Raw genomic sequence first — 23,362 nt, forward strand, 5'->3', positions numbered from 1 at the left:
ACTATGACTATTCCAATGGTCGAGCACAGACAAAGCTCGAAACAGAAGAATCCCAAGTCTTCCAAACTAGGACCGAGAGGAGACATCAGCAAAAAGAAGTTATCTGGGAAGTACTTCAACTATGATAAAATAGGTCATAAATCTTTGAACTACAGGAAGCCAATGAAGAAGCAGGAAGCTAACCTGAACGAGGGACCAGAAATGGACGACCTCTGCGTTGTGGTCTCCGAGCTAAACTTGATCGGTTTAAACCCTCGACAATGGTGGATCGATACTAGAGCCACTAGACATGTCTGCTGCAATAAGGAGCCGCTCCACGACTTTGAAGAAGTCACTGGAGACAAGCTGTTCATGGGGAACTCAGCAACCTCGGATATCATGGGCCAAGGAAAGGTGGTGCTGAAGATGACCTCGGGCAAGGACCTCACTCTGAACAATGTGTCGTATGTTCCAGAGATTTGGAAGAATCTAGTGTTCGGATCACTGTTAGGCAAACACGGCTTTCGCATTGTTTTTGAGTCAGACAGAGTTGTATTGTCCAAAAATGGAGTGTTTGTAGGGAGAGGTTATGTATCTGATGGGATGTTAAGCTCAATGTAATGGCGATTAAGCCTAAGATAAATAAAAATGAAAGCTATTCTACTTATATGCTTGAGTCCTTATGTATGTGGCATGGTAGACTAGGACATGTTAACTACGATATGTTGCGTAAATTAATAAACATGCAAAGCATACCTACATTCCACCTTGACCCGAAACACAAGTGTGAGATTTGTGTTGAAGTGAAAATGACAAGATCATCCTTTCAACATGTTGAAAGAAGTAACGAACCACTTGACCTAATTCACACTGATGTGTGCGACCTAAAAGGTACACTAACACGTGGTGGTAATAAATACTTTATCACTTTTGTAGATGATAATACAAAATATTGTTATGTGTATCTCCTCAAGAGTAAGGATGAAGCTATAGAGAAATTTGCTTTCTATAAGAATGAGGTTGAAAACCAGCTTAATAGAAAGATTAAGGTGATTCGAAGTGATCGAGGCGGTGAATATATGTTACCGTTCGCTGAGTTGTGTGCTGAACATGGGATCAGACATAAAACAATCGCTCCTTATACTCCTCAGCAAAATAGAGTTGTTGAGCGGAAAAATCGAACTCTAAAGGAGATGATGAATGCTCTTCTATTGAACTCTGAACTGCCAGAGTTCATGTGGGGGGAAGTTGTGTTAACAACTAATTACCTTTTAAATAACTTAAATTTTTAATATTTAAAACTAATTTTTAAGAAAATAATTTATAATAATTCAACTAAATTTTGAAAAATATATTAAAAAATATTATAATAGGAGAAATCATGTTTTGTCACAGAAAATAAAGGTTTTTAAAAATAAATCTACAAAATATTTTTAATTTTTAAAATATCATTTTTGTTAATAAATTCTTAAAAAATAACTGCTCATCATAAAAAAATTTTATTTTATTTTTTTTTGTTTGTTCATCAAATCATAGTAAAAATTTCAAACTCCAAATATGAGTAGTAGACATTTAAATAATTTGTTTAAATAATGTGGAAAAATATATTAAATTTTAAAGTATGTATAAGATCAATTTAAATTATACTAAGCATGATTTGGAAATTTAATATAAATTATTTCCTGCTAGATTAATCAGTAATTTTAGTGGAACATAATTTCTAGGAATTTATCAAATTTAACCCCTATGGTTCCTGATATACTAATTGAGTCATCTTTAATTTCTAAAATTTTATAAATCTTTTGAAGTTGAACATGTACAGTCATTTTTCAAAGATTCTATAAGTTATTTTAATTTATCATTTTCATTTTTAAGTTTATCAAACAATTTTAATGGACATGCATTTGTTAATTTTCTTTTCAAATTAACATTTTCCTTCTTTAAATTATTATTCTTAAATTTTAATTTACATAAAGATTTAGTCATTAATGTAATTCTAGAATAAAGTTGATCAGGAGGTAGAAGACATACCTCACTTAGCATATCATATTTGAAGTTAGATGCTCTCCCTTCGCTGTTATTTTCCTCAGATGTTGCTTCCCCTTCATCGATACTCTCCTCTTGGTGACCTGCCATGAGTGATAGTCTGACATACTCCTCCAATTCGGACTCCGATGATGACTCATCTCACGTTGTCTTCAGATTTTTGTACTTTGGTTTGCTTGGCCCTTTGTTTTTCTCCTTCTTTTTCAGTTTTGGGTAGTCATCCTTGATGTGTCATTCTTCTTGACAATTATATCATCTTACTTTCTGTTTTTTCTGGAACAAACTTCTTGGCCAGTGACATGATAAATTTGTTAGATTTAGAAAACTTAGAGAATTTTCTTACCATGAAGGTTGTTTCGTATTTGTCAATCGTTAAGTCTGAATCCAGTTCATTCTTCTGGACTTGCAGTGTTAAGTTCTAATTTGGTCTCTTTCTTTGTTCTGCACGAGACTCATGTAATTTGAAAGTAGAAAAAAAAGATTTTCTAGTGTACTTACCTTAAGGTCTTTGGAGATATAATAGGAGTCTACTATAGATGTTCATTCCGGTATTCTCGGGAATGCATTTAAAGCATACCTTTAATCCCGATTAGTTACCATTTCTCCGAGGTTCGTTAATCCGGTGACTACCTCCTTGATTCTTCCGTGTATATAAGCAACCGATTCGCCTTCTTCCATCCGAAGGTTGTTGATTTAGTTCCAAAGCAAGTCTCATCTCGTGAGCTTTGCTTCGGACGTTCCTTCATGTAGCTTTAAGAACTTCTCCCAAAGATCTTTTGTTGATTCGTAAGCTTCGATTCAACTGACTTCCTAGGGTGGAAGTATGCTCAATAGGTGGAACTCTACTCGTTCGTTCTCTATGAAGTCAACTTGTTTATTTTGTCCATTAGTATTCCTCCTTTTTAGCTCATTGTTGGTTTATGGGGCTATAAAACCATATTTAATTATTAAAAGTAATTCAAAATCACTTTAAAAATATACCTCCATGTGTTTCTTCTATATCGTGAACGCCCCCTAGAAATTAGGTAGGTAAATGCTGGGTTTAACCATCGTTTTGTACTTTAGTTGGCGGTTAGTCCTTCTTAAGCGGTTGGACTCTAATATCACTTGTTGCATAGGTAGGCCGACATAAGGGGTGAATTATCTGTAAAATAAAAATAATCTTTTCCCGATATTTCAACTCAGATTAGTAACACAACTATAATAAAATAATTTAATAACTAAAAATAAAAAAGGTAGAAGAATTATTTAGTTACAATCTAGGTGATTATTAATCCAAGACAAATGAAAACACTATAAAGTCTCCTTCGTTGAATGCGAAGAAGTTTTTTACATTCGATGAACGCTCAGAAATATATTAGGAAATGAATATAAAAGTTGTTGAATATTTTCTACCTCCAGAGGTCTTTTTATAATCCTTGAAAAATGTTATCTGCAGTTTGAAAGCCCCTTCCATCGAATAGATTTTATCCTTTAATTTTGAGGGGGGATTGTTGGGTTACAAGGTTGCAAACAAAGTCCCAATCGATTAGAAGTATTCAACCGATTGGTCAATTGATTTGACATTTTTTTTAAAAAAAAAAAATTGACACCCCGCACCTAAGCAACGCCCAATCGCTTGGGTAGTCGCCTAATGTGGCGATGCCTACTGACATCACCTTGAGCGCTTTGATGGTCCTAGATGTCACCTTTTAGAACACTGCTCATAAAATTTAAAAGTACAAAATAAATTTTCTAAAATATTTATCTCACGATCCAGGGAGATGCCACACAAACAGTTTCAGCTCATTAAGTTGACAAGCTTTGGATTCGATCAGACAACCGATAGGATTGTAGCCTGAATTCATTCAGCCCACACGAGTTGGATTACATCACGATCTAAAGGTGTAGTTATTGAGCGATTCGAAATAATTTTAATCTTTTAAATTATCAGCAAAAAATAATTTGTTGAATATTATTGAATGAGTGGGCAATTGTAGATATTACAAACTAACTTTAAAATTTTAAAATAATTCTTTTAAAATAAGTTTTTGGCTAATTACTTTTTTAATCTATCATAAAATCACTAATAATACATAATTGTCCTGGTATAAAATTTGAAAATTAATTTAAGTATATCAATGTATTTAAAATTTACATTGCAAATAAATTTAAAATTTAAAATTAAAATTTATCAATAAATTATCTGTTATCATTTTAAAATTGTATTTATTAAAATATGGTATCTAAAAGCATGAGGGATATCTAAATAAGTCAAGTTGAGCTCAGCTTTAAAATATTTAAATTTATTTGATAAGGTAATTGAGTCACGTTAAATTGAGTCTAAAATAAATTAAATATTTAAAATAGTTATATAAACTTGACTTGATTTATTTTTGACGAACTTGAGTTTGACTTGAACTTACTTCATTTAGATATTATTGAATTTTTAATTCAATTTTGGCTTAAACTTGATTCATTTAAATATTATCAAGTTTTAAGTTAAATTTATCTGATTGTTTTAAAAATTTTATTTATTTGATTGGTTATTAGATTTGATAATTTAAATATATTTATTTATTTAAAATTTTATTTTATTTTATATAATGAGTTGAAAATAATTTTATTAATAAATATTATTCATAAAATTTAATTTATTTATAAACTTTAACCAGCTAAATAAATATATATTTAAATTTATTTATTTAATTAATATTATTTATATTAAATTAAGAAAAATTAATTTCTACCCAACTTATTCACAAACAAACCTTGAATTCACCGGTAATCCTAACACATTTAAAACAAGCACTGGGTGATAAAATATTAAGAGAGTTTCTGGAGAGTCAGTCAAATTTATATATGTTAGTAGTGTCTTTTCCAAGATATCTTGTCCATGGAAGGATTAGTTCGATCAGTTACCCCAGAGAGAGGGGGCGGGGGAGGAGAAGGAGAGAGGGACGCTACTGTCTGTACAATATATCATGTCATCTTACAATTTAACTTAAAAATTATATTAATCAAATTTTATTTGTGAAAAAGATTTACAATTTTATTATATTTACACATCGCTATAGTTAATTTTATTTGCCAATTCATAAGATTAAGGGATGCGATGATAAATTTATGATTTATTGTTTTAATTATAATTTTTAAAAATAATAAATGATACACTTTACATAGAATAATTATACATGTATATTACATATAATTATAATATTACTATTCGAATAATCACGAATTGGATTAAAAAATATGGCAAGGAATTGATTTTGAAATCTTATAAACGACATAAGCTGAGGTTTATAATTTATTACAAAAATTTTTGAACTTTTGAAATTTTAAGAATGGATTGGTTTGTTTTTTTATTTAATTATTAAATATAATTAACTTTATAATTATGAAAAAAAATTATACAAATTAAGCATAAAAAAAACTAATGTAATGTAGTTTCCCATCATCCATGACGATAAATTATGAAGGGCTGTCAAGAAATCCAGTGTCTCTTGATTATATTATTTATTTGGAGAAAAAATTCTTATACATACGTAGTAAATGAGAATCGAACCGTTAATGTCTAGATGATAACTGAATGTCGTTCCACTATAGTATAATTCTAAGGATAAAAATGATTAACTAGGATGCACCGGAGCTCCCTGCCATAGTGGAGGGAGTTCATTTGTTAATTTTGAGGAAGCGGTCGTGCAGCCGCATCTTAATTTTTTTATTAAATATTTTTTATTTCTATTTTTAAAAAATAAAATAATAAAAAAATGAATGTAAATTTTTAGCCATGTAACCATTAATAATTTATTTTTATGGTTGTTCAATCGTCAAAAGTTTTTTTTATTTAAAGGATTATCTATAAATATAATCTAAACCTTTCATTATTCTTATTATTTTCCAACTATGAAAATATTTGATTTATTTCAAATGACTGAAAATCCAAATCGATCTATACTCCTTAAATTAAGTGAAATGAATTGATGGAAGATATAAAAGATATAGATGAATAAAGAATGCTTCGGCAATATAAACAATAAGATAACTTAAAATTCTTCTAATAGAACACAAAGAGGAAGATATTTGAATTGAGATCGTGAAACCGAATTGTTCATTTTTTCAATGATTACTTCTCCAATAAGTCATTATATACTAATGATATATTCTGACGTTGACTTCGAATGCAAAGAGGACTAATCTTTCATATAGTCGATATAAAAGTCATTGAGAATTTTTTCAATGGAAGGTTAATGCGACGATAAAAAAATAGTTTATTGTCATTTCAAAAATGCACGATGATTATTTGTCAATTGACATATAGAGTCCACGTTGATTATTATAATGAGCACCTACAAATTACTAAAACTACTATCTTTCAATAGTTATGAACTCTTGTTGACATATAATTGAAGTATTACAGACCTAATATTTGAGAAAACCCAATGTTGCTTGAAATACATGATAGAGACACGATATCCCTAGCATGTTGGGTAGTATTAATTGTATGCATGAAATTTATCTCGTTACTTGGAAATGCCAGTTTACTCAAAGATATCATGATGTCCAATAATTTTACTTCAAATAGTCACATCTACATATTTATAGATGTGATATATTTTTTTGAGATTGCAGAGTTGGTTAATGATATCAACGTACTTAACAAATTACGATTATTCAATAACATCTTACAAGAAAATACACATGAGGTTAATTTTATGGTTAGTAATACAAAATATACAGAAGAACACTATTTGACTGATGAAATTTATCAAAAATGGATTACTTTTATCAAGAGCTTTCCATATTCCAAGGATCAAAAAAAAAAATTTTGAAGGGACGACAAGAGATAGCGAGAAAGGATGTAGAATGGGTATTTGGGTTGTTCCAATTTCGATGAACAATGATTCGGTTCAGGATAATTTTGGTATAGAGATAATTTAAAAGACATCATATATACATGTATTATTTTACACAACATGATTATTGAAAATGAGTGATATATAATCCATTAGTCTGATGATAATAAATATTTCAACGTTTCTGGTTGAATAAATTTGGATACGTTATAGTTATAATTAATAAAAATACAATTTATTAATTGTAATACAAATACTAACTATTTTTAATTATTAATGTTATTTCAAAGTACTAACTTTTTTTACTTATTAATGTTATTTAAATTAATAATTTATGAAATTTAATTTTATACAAATTTAATTATATATAATATAGAATATGAATGGAAGATAACCATATATATTTAAATACATATGATACCTAAAAAAAATATTAGAAAGATAATTTTTTTCCATAGAGGATATATAAAGTTTTTCTTTATTTATTACTTATTATTATTTTTTATAAAATGATCGTGACAATAAATGAGATCATGTACAAAATAAAGGAGATTATATAAAAATTCCACGTCTATAAATACACTAATTTCGATTCGTAGAGTATAGTGCAGTAGCGTTTAACGATGTATGTTGATGTTATGTCAACGACTTGGTGCAGTAGCGTATAACGGTGCAGTAGCGTCTGATGCACGCAACTACGCAATCTACCGAGGCGTTGTCAGATCAAAAACCTTAAGCGGCTTTATTTCAAATTTGAGCCGTATTTTTTCTTAGCGCCGATTTACGCGATATTCATGTTTTCGTTCGCTTGTCCATAAATCGAAAGGTAGATGCAAGCAAAAGCCAGCATAGTCGCTCCATTCTTCTCTTTCCCCTCCCCTTTACCCATGTATGGTTCTTTCGTATGTTGATAAAGCTCCGTTCTCAATATTTTTATAAATCAGTCATCTATCAGGTAACTTTTAATTTCTTTTAATCATTACTTATGTTTGGTATTTGATTGAAATGCTTTACAATTTAGAAATACCATACGTTTATTGTTCATCGTTTCTTTGAAATTCAATATTGAAGTTAATCTTAGTCTCTGTAAACATTGAAAACACTGAAAACATGTGACCACCGACACTATATTCTTTATTTGCGTATCTAACGGTCTCAGATAGGAATGTCCTTCCCATCTGCAAAGGGAGGGGAGGGATGGAGGATGTCGGAGAAGGGGATAGGTGAACCCAGATCTTCCAGAGGTTGCTGTGGTTCCTTCTTCATTCTGGGTTTAAGGTTTGATTCTCCTTCCCTACGCACGAAGAGGAGGTTAGTCGAGGAAGGAGTACTTGAGCGACTGGGGAAGCTGAGCTATTCCGAAATGCTGCTAGCTAGCTTGGGGTCGGTCGGGTCCAAAATTCGGATGGGGGCACTGTCCGAATTCCGAATCCGATCTCGAGTTCCCTCAATCTACCGCGGGAGGAAGGGGTGGATGGCCACCGGAGGAGGAAGGGGTAGATGGCCGCCGGATCTTTTGCTGCTGCAAGGGGTGAGTGATTGGTGAAACGCTAGGATGAGTATTTTTTGGGTCAAAGGATTTGGATGGATAATAAAAGGAGATTGGTGGAAGAGCGGCTTTATCTTTACTTCAATGATTTTTTCATTGATATCATAGTGGTCATGATCATACGACACAGTGGCCACTGTTCCTAAACGAGGACTAAAATATATAATCAAAAAATTTCAAAATCCACAGCAACCGCTGACGGCTGTATTGAGTGTCATTCGCGCTCACCGAGGCAAGAAAATTTTTTTACCCTCTACTTTATTTATTCCTCACAATTATCGTGACATTAATTTTCAGAGATGTCACTTCCCATCACATCTGTTTCCTTCTCCCTTCCATCTTGACAACACCCATTGAGTTGTCGCAAAGTAAAGCAAAGACGGGACAGGACGAGGAGAAAAAAATAAAAAAAATATAGTAATTTTGCATGCAGTCCCTATTGACAAATAAATTTTTGCATGTAGTTCCCATCCATTAAAATCATTATTTTCACTCCCCAGTTAAGTATTTTTACCAAATTGCCCATGATATTTTTAGGTACAAAAAGTCTAAAAATCAGTATAAATTCTCTTAAATTGAGTATATTAACTTAGAATCTAGTATATTTTCTATCAAATTGAGTACGATTCTAAACCCTAAATCCTAAACCCTAAACCCTAAACCCTAAACCCTAAATCCTAAAAAATAAGAGGAACAATTTTGATAGAAAATATATTCGATTTTTAATATAAAGTACTGACTTTAAGAAGAATTATACTCATTTTTGGATTTCTTTACTCAATTTTGAAATTTTTGTACTAAAAAAATCTGAGGGGCAATTTAGGTATCAATATTTGCATGAGGGAGTTGAAACAAGTAATATTTTGCATGCAGGGAGTGGAAACAAAGTTTTTTGGACATGGGGATTGCATGCAAAATTAACATTATGATTGGGGATTTTTCTCTAATTTATCGTTGTAATAACGGCTTTGTCCGATTAAAAAAATTAAAATTATCGTTAAACATTATTCTTCTTAGCGAACATTGGATTCGGATTCGATCCGATTTATATTTTTCCCTCAGATTCGAATAATTTGATTTGGGCTATATTTTGTTTTTTCATTTTCTTTACCTCTTGCGGTTTGTCTCCATTTTACTTTTTTATTAACTTGTATAATGTTTTTTTCCTATATGTTTAATATTTTATTCGATTTTATTTCCCTGCAATTAATTTGAATTAGTTAATTGAAGTATGGTACGTCAATTAATCCAAGAATTCAATAATTGCATCAATTCAATTCATCATGCTGCCTCAATTATTTGGGGTTTGGGGTTTAGGGATTGATAATTTTTGAAAAAATTATGAAACCGCAAATAGTGGAAGTTCAGACTTTGGAAGAAATAAGTCAAGGAACAGGAACTTTTGATTCTACAACACTAATCCCTGAAGACAACATTCAAGAAGTGGAATGCTCAGAATCATCTCCAAATCATGAGTTAATTTTTTTGGCTAAAAGATCCTTAATCAACCGGCTTTATAATATGGAAGTAATTATACAAATACCAGACATTAGTGATACGAAGGTACAGACAATACTGGATACTGGAGCAACCACTTGTTGTATATGCCGAGATGCCCTTCCAAAAAATGCCTTTGAAGAAATCAGCTATAAAGTGATATTTTCTGGTATCAATTCTCAGTATGAATCTTTCAAAAAATTAAAGGCTGAATATATGATAATTGGGGTTCACAAATTTAGAATACCCTTTACTTATCAGTTTGAAATGAATATGAAGGATGGTATCCAGATGTTAATTGGTTATAATTTTATTAAATCCATGGCAGGTGGGCTCAGAATCGAAAGAACTGAGGTAACTTTTTATAAAGAAATCACTACTATCAATACCTCTCTCGAAATATTTGTATCTGCTAAAGTAATTCCTGAGTTAGAAATGGATGAGGAAGAATTTCTGAGCATATATAGTGATTTACCTAAAAATTATCTGGTAGGGATAGATTTCAAAATGAAATATGCACCTATATTTCAAAGGTTAACAGAAATGGGATATATAGGTGATAATCCCTTAGAACATTGGGCCAAAAACAAGGTTGTTTGCACCTTAGATATTATAAACTCAGATATTATCATACAAGATAAACCTCTGAAACATATAACTCCTGCAATGGAGTCATCCTTTAAGGTGCACATAGACTCTTTGCTCAAGTTGAAAGTAATACATCCCAGCACAAGTAGACACAGAACAATGACATTTATTGTCCAATTAGGAACTATAGTGGATCCAAAAATTGGGCAAGAAACTAAGGGCAAGGAAAGATTGGTCTTTAATTACAAAACTTTGAATGACAACACACATAAGGATTAATATTCATTACCTGGAATAAATCTGATATTAAAAAAGATTGGGAATAATAGAATATTCTCAAAGTTCGACTTGAAATCTGGCTTTCATCATGTCATGATGGAAAAAGATTTTATACTCTGGACAACATTCCTAATTCCTCAAGGATTATTTGAATGGTTGGTAATGTCTTTCGGATTAAAAAATACACCGGTTGTTTTCTAAAGAAAAATGGATTTTTGTTTTATGGGCTGTGAGGATTTTTTGGTAGTCTATATAGATGATATTCTAATTTTTTATGAAAATGAAGAATAGCATTGCAGGCACTTAAATCAAATGCTTGATATCTGCCAAAAGGAGGGGCTTGTACTATCACCAACCAAAATGAAAATAGCTCAGTCTGAGATTGAATTTATGGGGGTAGTCGTGGGAAATCGACGGATCAAGTTACAACACCACATAATCAAAAAGAATATTAATTTTGATAAAGCTAACCTTACTTCTTTGAAGGGATTACGGTCCTTCTTGGGAATATTAAATTATGCAAGATCACATATTCCAAATTTAAGCAGGTTATTGGGGTCTCTTTATTCAAAAACATCGCCGCATGGGGATCGAAGGTTTAAGGCCTCAGATTGGGCCATAATTAAGGAAGTTAAGGCCTTAGTAAAAACCCTTCCTGATCTTGAATCACCACCAGAAACTTCATATATCATTATTGAAACAGATGACAGCATGGAGGGATGGGGTGACGTCTGCAAGTGGAAACAATCAGAGTTTGAATCCCGAAAATAAGAAAAGATTTGTGTTTATGCAAGTGGTAAATTCCCGGTGATAAAATCCATAATTGATGCAGAGATTCATGCTTGTATGGAAGATTTAACGGCTATGAAAATTCATTACCTAGATCGAAAAGAAATTACTCTGCGTATAGAATGTCACGCCATCATCAAGTTTTTTTAACAAAACTGTAAGTAATAAACCATCTCGTGCGAGATGGATCATGTTTGTTGATTATATGACAGGTACTGGAGTGGACATAAAATTTGAGCACATCAAGGGGATAAATAATGAGTTGGCAGATGCATTATCAAGACTGGTGCATCATGTGGCAAATCAAGCGGTAATCATGGAGGAGCAAAGCAAATTATTAAATCTTGTTGAAGACTCATTGGAAGAAACAAAGGACGTTCATACCACCATCAAAGGACTTCTTGGACAGATTATCAAAAGGTTATTCACTGACTCATCAACTTTTGAAAAAGAAAAATTTATTTTCAATAAAAAATTCGGTGGAGCAATAACTTATGAAAAAGAAAGGAACTGACCCCCGGGGAATTGTTCTTTTTTTCAAAGAAGTGGACACCTAGTGCTTATCTATTCCCGATAAGGGATAATAAAGTGGGAATAGACTGAATAGGTCAAGGATAGATAAAGATGCGATGGGGCCCAAGGGTTAAGGGTCGGGGGTTTAGGGTTGGGTGGTTTAGGTTTTAGGGTTTAGGGTTTAGGGTTGGGTGGTTTAGGTTTTAGGGTTTAGGGTTTTTTTTTTTTTTTTAGGGTTTAGGGTTTAGGGTTTGGGGTTTAGGGTTTAGGGTTTTTTTTTTTTTTTTTTTAAGGGTTTAGGAAGCGCCGGCAGCCATTGCCGCTCGCCCGAGAAGGCTGATCGCCCAAGAATCGCCGCCCGCGTGGAGAGGGAGGAGAGAGAGCGGTTCGGTTTAGGGTTTGGTTTGGTTTGGTTTAGGGTTTAGGGTTTAGGGTTTTTTTTTTTTTTTTTTTTGGTAAAAAGAGACCTTTATTCCACCAAGGAAAAGCCCAGGCTATCAGGGGGACCAAACCTGACCTGCTAGCCTAGGGGAACAAGGGGTTTCTCTCTTGCAAGAGATTACATGTGATTTTGCAACACAGAAAAGATAAAGTAAAGCTCTACATGTGATTTTGCAACACAGAAAAGAAAAAGTAAAGCTTCACATGTGCTATCCAATGGCCTCCAAGCTCCTACAGATCCACATAGGTTCAAACAACCACTGTCCCTCACCTGTCGCCCACCATAGCTGTCCTCTACGCTCCATGATAGTAGTGCCAACGTAGTCCTAGAGCAGCACCCCAGAAAGTCCAGCCCAAGCTCCATGAATCGCCATCAACGACATCAGTGAGGTAAAACCGATGTCCTTTCCTGCCTCGCTGTCGCCCACCATATCTGTCCTCCGCGCTCCATGATAATAGTGCCAACGTAGTCCTAGAGCCGCGCCCAAGAAAGTCCAGCCCAAGCTCCATGAATCGCCATCAAAGACATCAGTGAGGTAAAACCGATGTCCTTTCCTGCTCCGCTCCCAAACAGTCCTCCAGCACACCCGATGTTCACTTTTGGCAAGTGACCAGCCCTCAACGGATTTAGTGTGTCCTTACCGCAGCCGTTTGCTACGGACTAGGCAGGCCAATGGTGGGCCTACTCACCCTCTTTGGCTTTTAGGCAAAGCCACAGCCCTCAACGGATTTGGCACGCCTTTACCGCAGCCGTTTGCTACGGGCTAGCTAGACCAAAGGTGGATCTAGTCACCCTATTTGGCTTTTTAGCAAAGCCACAGCTATCAACGGATTTAATGTGTCCTTACCGCAGCCGTTTGCTACGGACTAGGTAGGCCAATGGTGGACCTACGCACCCTCTTTGGCTTTTTGGTAAAACCACAGCCCTCAACGGATTTGGCACGCCTTTACCGCAGCCGTTTGCTACGGGCTAGCTAGACCAGAGGTGGGTCTAGTCACCCTATTTGGCTTTTTAGCAAAGCCACAGCTATTAACGGATTTAGGATGCCTTTACCGCAGCCGTTTGCTGCGGGCTAGATAGCTCTAAGGTGGAGCTATTCACCCTCCATCAAGTGTGCTATCCTGGCTTGCAAGAGCTCCTGATATACGGCAAGCCCAATCTGTCCATCCTGCAAATACCCAGTAGCAAACCAACAATCTCCTGCCCCTCCATCACCCTCTCCCCCTCCACCTGATATGCCTGGTTGGCAAGGAAGTCTGCAGCCGCGTTCCCCTCTCTATATATGTGTGTACATCTGACCCCATACTGTCGTACAAGCCTTCTGATCCGTAAGATCTCCTCCCGAAACTCCCAAGAAATCCCAGAAGACCTGATGATATGCAGTGCCACCAGGGAATCAGACTCCAGCCAAATAGGGGAGAGCTGCCTATCCACGCACAACTCCAAGCCTCTCAGGATCGCCATCAGCTCCGCTCTGATATTGGAGCCCTCTCCAAGGACTCCCTGCCTGGCCACCACCACCTGTCCACTATGATCTCGAACAATAGCACCGTAAGAAGACTCACCTGGATTCCCTCTAGCACTACCATCTGTGTTGAGCTTGAACCACCCATCATCAGGCCTCCTCCAGTGTACTGCTGAGATCGTGTGCAATGTCCGTATCCTCACCTGAATCCCCATAGCCTGGGCTGCCGAGATAGCTCCCCTCCAGTGCCTGGGCTTGATGATACCAGATGCCATCCCGACCCTCAAGTACTGTGTGATCTGCCTGATAATCTTCTGTCCCTCTGGCCTCAGCCCCCTGTGCTTGGAGTCGTTCCTGGCCGTCCACAGGAACCAACAAATCAAAAGGGGGGTGATCTCCCTCACCGAACCAGTGCTGCTCCAAGCTGTGCCTACCCTCCAGCTCTCCATCACCCTCCAGCTGCCAACCCCAAATAAATGTCCAAAGTACCCCCAGACCTCTCCTGCCACCGGGCTCCCATAGAACAGATGCTCCCATGACTCCACTGCCTCACAGCACTGACATCTGGACACTAAGCATGCACCACGCTGCTGTAAAATCTCGTCCACTGGCAGTCGTCTCCGAAAGAACCTCCAACTGAACACGGAAATGGTGGGGAGGAGGAGTCTGCTCCAGGTCACTATCGCTACATCCTCCCTCTGGTGCGCAGTCCTGTAGGCCTCCCAGGCAGACCTCGTAGTAAATCTCCCATCCCTGGTGGGTCGCCACAGCATAACATCCTCCTCCTCGGGCCTCAGCTGAACCTCTGTCACCTCCTCCGCCACTGATGAGGGCAGCACCCTCTGAAGTATCTCCTGACTCCAGCTGCCATCTGCTAAAAACCGGCCCACTCTGACATCCGGAGGCCCCTGCACCGTACACCACTCCGACAACGGTCCCCTCTCCATCCACATGTCGTGCCAAAAGCTGAGGTGACCTTCCCAATAATCCACCCAATCTGTCTCTCTGCCACAGCTCTGATCTGAATCATCCTGCGCCAACTGGGGGAAGCATTGCTCCTCAGAGTCACCACACCTGGGTCCACCGCCCCACAATAAGATCTCCTCAAGAATCTGGCCCACTGTGTGCTCTGCTCTCTGAATCTGAACCACAGTTTCATAGATAAGGCCGCCCCCACCTCTGACAGCCGTCTAATCCCCAATCCTCCCTCCTGCTTCGGCCTGCAAATGTCCTTCCAGGCTACCCAATGCACCTTCCTATCATGCCCCACTGAGCTCCAGAAAAAAGATGCAAGCACCCCCTCCAGCTTCTTCAGGACCTCCAAAGGAGGCTGGGTCACCTGTAGGAGGTAGACAGGCAGAGAAATCAAAACACTCTGGATCAGCATCAGGCGACCCCCATGTGAAAGGCGTGAGAGGTTCCAACCCTGAAACTTCCTCTGAATCTTTGCCAGCAATGGCGCAAAGTGGACTGTCCTCTTGTTCCCTGAGATGATTGGAACCCCCAAATAAAGCATAGGCCTCTCCCCCAAACCAAAGCCTGTAACCGCTGCTATCTGCTGCCTCCTCCTGTCAGATATGCACCTCGAAGGGAAGAAGGAGCTCTTCCCTGCATTGATCGCCTGTCCTGTCTGGGCCTCATACCTGTCCAAAAATCCCTTCCCCCTCCTCACACAGTCCAGAGACCCATTCAGGAAAATGACCACATCATCCGCATAGGCCAGGTGAGACACCCTCATATCACATCCTGTCGCATAGGCCATCCCTGGGTACGCTGCAAATAAGGCCTCTATCCCTCTGGAGAAAAGCTCCGCCGCCAAAATGAAGAGGAAAGGGGAGATGGGGTCGCCCTGCCTCAAGCCACGCTGTGATCTAAAGAAGCCTGACAGCTGTCCATTCACCAGGACCGAAAACCAAGAAGAAGTAACACACCTCCTGATGAAAGCAATCACTGACTCTGAGAACCCAAATGCTGCCATGACTCTGAAAAGGACGCCCCACTGCACTCTGTCATATGCCTTGGCCATGTCCAGCTTCAGTATAAGGTTCCCTCCTCTGGTGTGGTAGTTGAGCTTGTGGTCAAGCTCCTGAGCCATCAAGATATTGTCTGAAATCAGTCTCCCTGGAACAAAACCACTCTGAGCTGGGGATATTACCTTCCCTATCACTGAAGCCATCCTCTGCGCCATCAGCTTAGAGATGATCTTATAGGACACATTACATAAGCTGATGGGTCTGAAATCCTGCCACCTCTGCGCACTGTCCACCTTGGGGATCAACACTATAGTCGTAGACGCCATACCCCGTGGAAGCTCTGCCCCTCGAAAGAAATCCAGTACTGCCTGAAGGACATCCTCCCCCACAATCTCCCAGCAAGCTCTGTAGAAGGCCACTGAAAAGCCATCTGGACCCGCTGCACTGTCCTGACACATGCCCCAGACCACCTGCTTCACCTCCTCTGCTGATGGGAGCCCCTCAAGCATCAAATTATCCTCTGTACTAACCAAGGAGGGTATCAACTCAGTGTCCACCACCGTACTATCCACTATCTCCCCTGTCAGCAGCTCCTGAAAATATCTGACTCCTGACTCTCTGATCCTCTCAGGCTGGTCCAGGCACTGCCCCTCCTCCCAAACTCTGAAAAGTCTGCTAGCTGCCCTCTTCTTCTGCACTGTGGAGTGAAAGAACTTTGTATTCCTCTCCCCCTCTCCCATCCATCTGATAGCAGCTCTCTGCTTCCAGAAGTCCTCCTCCATGTCTAGCACTCTGAATAGATGAGCCTGACACTCTGACCTGTGAATCCTGCTCTGCTCTGTGGGGTCCCTGTCATATGCCTGCTCAGCTGCAGCCATACTCTCCTCAGCCTGCAAAACCCTGTCATGTATGTTACCAAACACCTCCATGTTCCACCACTTCAGATGTTCCTTCAGCCTCCTCAGCTTCATCTGTAGCCTCTGCAGTCCCTGTGCCACACTAGGTAGACACCAATTCAGCCTCACTGTCTGCATAAAGTCCCTGTGCCGCACCCACATCCTCTGAAATCTGAAGGAGGCCCTCGGCTTCTGGAAGCCTGGGAACTCCACAAGTAGGGGACAGTGATCTGAAGCTGCCCTGCTCAAATGCTCCACTCTGACTGTGAAATCCAGACTTCCCCAGGAGGGAGACAAAAGGACCCTATCCAGCCTCTTCCACACCCTGTTATTCGTCCATGTGTACCTGTCCCCAACAAAACCTGCATCCACCAGTCCAGCAAGCATGATAAAATTATTGAAATCCTCCATGGCCCCTGGCCTAGCCAGAACTCCTGCTGAGTGCTCCTCCATGCTAGATATGACATTGAAGTCTCCTCCCACTAGCCACAATCTGTCTCCCTCTGGCCTCAGCTCCTCCAAGCTCTCCCATAGTAAGCACCTCTCCAACCTCGTACACTTGGCATAGACCACTGTCACAATCATAGAAGAAGGGAACAGCTGCGAAGAAAGCTCCAAGTGTAGAAACTGGTCATGGTCAAACAAAACTCTACAAGCAATAGTAGAATCCCAGAAAAACCAAACCTTCCCAGATTTATTAGAGACTACCTCCTCAAACCCCATGCGCCGAGCCATATACCTGCAGTCCAAATCAACCATAGGCTCCAACACTGCTAAGAAACTCAGATGATGATGTCGTCTCAGAAACAAAGCCCTCCTCTGCGTCGCCAAATTCCCAAACCCCCTCACGTTCCATATGATGCCAGACATGACTAATGGGAGGGGGTGCGAGCCTGCTTTGAAGTCTGGCTCCTAGTCATTCGTGGCTCCAATCCCACCTTCGGCCACTGCGCCTTGAATACCTTAGGCATCCCCGCTTTCCTTCCTCTGGGTGGACTGACCACGGATGCTAAGCTGTGTCCCCCACGTGATGAAGAGCTAGTATCTGTCTCCTCATACTCCTCAAAGGTCTTCTGAAAGTCTGGATCCTCTGAGCTCTCTGGGATAACCTGTCTGAGCCTAGCAGGCTCTTTCTGACCCAAATCCTCTGAGACTCCCTGATCCGCTGAGGAGCTGGAATATCTGTCTAGACAATCATCCTCTGGCAGCTCCCCCGATGTCTCCAGTACCCTGGGCTCCTCGCCACTGATCAAGCTGACATCCTGCAACCCCCTGGGGAGTCCCCCCTGTCCCTGTGCTCCATCTGTGTTCTTCTGCTGTGCCCCTATGCCTGGCCTCTGTACTGTCTGAGAAGCCTGCTCCCCCTGGCCGAAACTCTGGGATGACTGATCCCCCACCTGTTGCTCTCCTCCCTCCACTGAGGCACTATCCTGCTGACCCAAAACCTGAGATGTCTGCCCTAATGTCTGCTGATGTCCCAACTGCACTGTCATTTTGTCTTCCACCTCTACCAGCTGGGTCTCAACCACCCTGTCCTCTTCTTCCTCCCCACCATCATCTGTCTCTGTGCCCACCTGTGGAGTGTCTCCCAGCACCCCCTTGCCACCAGCCACCTCCATCACGTCATCCCCTGCATCCTCCTCCTCTCCTATATCCTTCAGCACCTCAAAAGGGTTAACCTGAGTATGTAACTCCTGTGCAGATTTCTGGCCCATCCTGAAAGGTGGCTGCTTCCGGACCCAAGTCAGTCCATCCCTCCTGCCACCAACCCTCTGAAAATCCTGTGCCTCTGAGTCCTCCACCAGCACTGCCTTACCTTTTCTGTCTCGCTCCCTCTGGTTTAGTCTCTCTAAACGTCAGATTGATAACACATTAACATATATATACCATATGTATAATAACCAACTTCACCTCTTTCCACATAAACTTGGAACGAATCCAATAAATTAATGCTTCAAGCAAAAGTCAACCCATTAATCATGAGATCATATCTCAATGGTACAAACATGCCTAATTTCAAATTAGGCTTAGAGTGAGTTAACAACCCAAACATGAAATTAAACTCTAGTTTTTATTATATTAATGGAAGGTGTAAGATTTAAAATTAAATAAGGGATTTCTTTATTTATTTGGTCTTATCAATTACATTCAAAATAGGTAAAGCATTTACATGACATAAATCATAACATATATGATAGCATTTAATATGGCATAAATCATGACATCAATTATGCACTAATCATGGTGTAGTTGTTATAAATTAATTAGGAAATCAAATATTATAAAAGATTTATTTCTATAAACCAAGATCCCTAATTAGATTAGGAAATAAATTTTCAAATTTAATCTAATATTTTATTAGGAACCAATTTCCAAAATTAGAAGTTTGTAATTAAATTATGAAATAATTTTCAAAATTGGATCTTCTAACAAATTAGGAAATAAATTTTAAGATTGGATTTCCTAATAAATTAGGAAATATTTTTCCAAGATCAATTTTCCTAGCAAATTAGGAAACAATCTCCAAAATTGAAAAATTTTATGTCGAATTATGAAACAGTTTTTGTATCCAAATTTTTTTTTGAAATGTCCATAAATAAAATTTACAACAATCTACACTTGAAAAACTAGGTTTAATAATTTCCTAAATTATTAAAACACGCATCACACATAACCACAAGACACACGTGTCCGACATAATCATAGAAATAAGCTTCGTTAGAAGTCTACCTGTTGGATGATGTAAAGCGAAAACGACCTCAACGAGCAAGTCTAGCAAGACTTACCTCTACTTGTATCCACGCCAAGATATCCTTGAGACGACTTCGCTAAGTCACGTGTCGTGTCTCCGCATTGGTACTAGCTAAAGGAGGGAGGCAAAGGGATTCAAGAGAGGATCCACGGTTTGATTCGGTACCCGGCGGCATAAGGCAACCTGACGGTACGAAATGAAGTGACCTGCAGCGGTAACACCGCTGTTCAGGGGCTGGAAAGTTCGCTGCCGGCGAGGGACAGCAGGTCCGGTGATGGTGGAGTTCCGACAGCAACTATTGCTTGCCGGAACAGTGCTCCAAGGCGGCCGGAAGAAGGCTGGGCTGCAGAATTCTGGTGGTAGGGCAGCAGCTTGGTCCGTCGGGGCAGCACCTTCAGCCGACGTTGGGCAGCTGTACCACCACCGGCACCAACCTTTGTTGCGGTGGCCGATGGCTGACTAGCAGAGGAAGAGGTGGCCGGTAGTGGAGCTTCGAGATCCTCTTCTCTTGTGGTTGGCGGCGACAAGGAGGAGAGGAGAGAACATATCCTAAAACAATTTTAGGTTAAGTTCAATTGGTGTGTTTTTCTATCTAACCTAGATCTATATATATATCTCCTAACGGGTTTGAAGAGTAAATTCAAACTCGCAACTGCAAACCCAAAACCATATCCATTAGCCTTAAGTTTGGTTCAAGACCAAACCACTTGATTCAAAAACCAAACCATCTTTAATTAAAATCAAACCAATTTGATTTATAATTAAACCCAAGAGAGTCTAACTCATTTACAAGAGATGTGGCCCATTTGCGTTTCCGTTGCGCCAAACACTTTCCATATTTGTCTTCGTCTGGTCCAACCATACTCAATCTCTTTCGATCTAAGAATTCAATTCTTAAACTTTTATGTCTTTTGGATAAACTCGTAGTATATGTGATCTTATAGATTTCCAGTTATGTTGTCATTCGTAATGAACCATTAATTACGAATAAATCACGAGTGATACCTAGTAGTATATCATGACTCCTAATTTATTGAGAACTCACAGTTGATTCCAAAACCACTTTTAAAACCTTCAACGGCTACAGTTATTTATGTGTCTATTCCTTTCACTCATCTTATACCCACTTGGTTCAGGACATGGCTTATGTGTCAGTTCTCATTAGGCTGACTACGTCACATCTAGTTCAAGTAGTAATTCCATTACTCAAACACGTGTCCAAGAAGACCATTCTCTTGGCGTACAAGTAATAATTCTGACAAACTGTTATAGGGTATATGTCTCCTTATGAAAAGGAGTGGTGAATCTTCTGTGGGCTATTCAAACACATTCGGATATATTAACTTATACTCAATCATCCCAGACTTGCACCTTCTATTAGATGATTGTCAAGATGTTAAAGTATAAGCCTCCATGACCAAGATAACTTGAATACCTCAAGTTTAAGGAAATTTATACTCGAGCTGCAATGAGATCTTCATTGACATGTAGAGAACCACATGAAGTCTCTCATAGCAGGTCACATCCAATGAACTAATTACTCTTAACTAGTATTCATATGTTCACTCTCAACATCCCAATATTTTCAATCAGTGAGGACCAACTGCTTGGATAAACCAAGAAGCATAACATATGTTAGTCTTACAGAATTGATGATGTCAATTTCATCAATTCATCGACTAAGGAATATTTCAATATGTACATAATTACACATTGAGAAATACTCACTATTGTGATCCAATTATAATTTTCCTCGTGCTATGAATTGTATTGTGAACTTCATTAATTGAGTTTAAGATCAATATCATATACATAAAGAATACACTCGCAATAAATAATATAATATCAAGACGATTGTCACACCTCTCAAATATAACAAGTCAAGTTTTTGAAGATTCTTATATGTTCATTTTTATAAGTTAACTTGATTGTGGTTCAAAGGCACTGGAGACCATACATTTGAGAGGAGGCTGCGCCTCGGGGGACCACTGTTGAAGCAGAATATTGCAACTATGGTGCTTGAGAGGTACAACATATTTAAATTCCACATTAAAAGCTAATAGAAATATTCTTTGATCCTTATATATAAATGACTTCCAAATGTATTTGCCTTATATTTTTGGTTAAACCGAGTGAAATGTGCTGCAGCCCATTTTATGGTCTTCGACGTCCTAGATTGCAGCATGGTGCAAAGCTTCTCTGTGTGAGTGACTTGCTACTTCTAGGAAGAGTAACTATCGAGGAATCACGTGGTTTGTTGCACTGGCTAGAGGAAGAAGCTGGATTTGGCAAGACAGGCATATGTGGGCTGAGCATGGGTAAAAGAGGCAAATTAAGAGTTGTGCTGTCTTGTAATGGATGAATATAACGTTGTACATATGCCTCGTATTATCAACAAAAGACCTGCATTGAAATATTAAATAGATTTCTTATTTAAAATTTAAAAACAATAGATTTGGATAGTTATTTCCTCCAATACATTCACCGTGTTCTAATGCAAAGCTTTTCTGTGAGTGCAGGTGGTGTTCATGCTGCAATGGTAGGATCTCTTCATCCTAGACCAATTGCCACATTGCCATTTCTCGCTCCTCATTCTGCTGTTGTAGCTTTCTGTGAAGGGGTCTTGAAATACGCCACAGCATGGGAGGCACTTAGAGAAGATGCTGAAGAGGAGACTGGGATGACTCTAGAACAAGCCAAACAGCGGTTACGGTCTGTGTTATCGCTCACTGATGTTACAAGGTTTCCAGTTCCAAAAAATCCCAAGGCTGTCATTTTTGTAGCTGCTACAGTAAGATCTATTTCGTTATAAAGAATTCCGTCGTTTTTTGTTTCCTTTGCTGATGTTTCTCAAAAATCCAACGGACTTGTTTTTCCAATATGTTTATGAAGTTAAATTGTTTGTTACACTTTGCACTATGGTCCGTTATCATGCATGTTCTTTTTGTCACTTGATCTCATTCATGTAATATATTAATCTTTATTGTTTCCTTAATGATTTTATTTTCATGGATAATAAAAATAGGACGATGGGTATATTCCTAAACATTCAGTTTGGGAGCTTCAAAAAGCATGGCCTGGATCAGAAGTGAGGTGGGTGACTGGTGGTCATATTTCATCGTTTATTCTTCACAATGATGCTTTCCGCAAGGCAATAGTTGATGCCCTCGGTAGATTGCAGTGGAGGGTATCCTGATTCAGAATCTTCATCATTAAATATATTTGCATTTGATAATTCTTGTGGTATCAATTGCACTTGTAAAATTTCATACTATAACGTTCTCATGGAAAACTATTGCATATTTGTGAGTTTACATTGTTTTTGCTTAGCATTCATTGGCTATATATATATATATATATATATGATCATGAAACCAGCGGTCATTTAAAGTTTTCAAAAAGGATGATGTGGTGGAGATGGCCGAGTGTAATATATAAATAATTAATTAGTTGCAACAAGTTGATTTTAATTGTCTTCCATATAAAAACTTCAGGAGCTTTTGTATGTCTCAATAACTAAACATGAAAGGCGCCTTAAATTTTCACAAGATTAGTTCCACTCAAGTTGTTCAACTTGGCTATTGTGTTTCCCCGATATGAACATAATAAACAAATAACTTCATTATTTACTTAACTGATTTAATATTTATGTTCTATTTTTATCATGCTAATAACCAGAATATTAACATCATAATTTGTGGTGATTTAAGCACCCAAAGAATAATTCCAAGATATGAAACCGATGTCTAATAGTTT

General features: G+C 38.3%; 1 protein-coding gene across 1 annotated transcript; it reads left to right on the forward strand.

Annotated features, from left to right (window-relative positions):
- The first annotated feature begins 3 nt into the window (after window positions 1–3).
- On the forward strand, window positions 4–22,855 carry LOC121973030 (protein ABHD18-like). Its single transcript, XM_042524626.1, has 7 exons — window positions 4–244; window positions 11,778–11,875; window positions 11,931–11,985; window positions 21,548–21,632; window positions 21,755–21,924; window positions 22,126–22,397; window positions 22,632–22,855. The coding sequence occupies exons 1-7, from the start codon at window positions 4–6 to the stop codon at window positions 22,800–22,802; spliced, it is 1,092 nt and encodes a 363-aa protein (XP_042380560.1). The 3' UTR covers window positions 22,803–22,855.
- The last annotated feature ends 507 nt before the right edge of the window (window positions 22,856–23,362 follow it).

This window comes from Zingiber officinale, chromosome 4A, assembly GCF_018446385.1.
Source record: "Zingiber officinale cultivar Zhangliang chromosome 4A, Zo_v1.1, whole genome shotgun sequence".
Classification (NCBI taxonomy): Eukaryota; Viridiplantae; Streptophyta; class Magnoliopsida; order Zingiberales; family Zingiberaceae; genus Zingiber; species Zingiber officinale.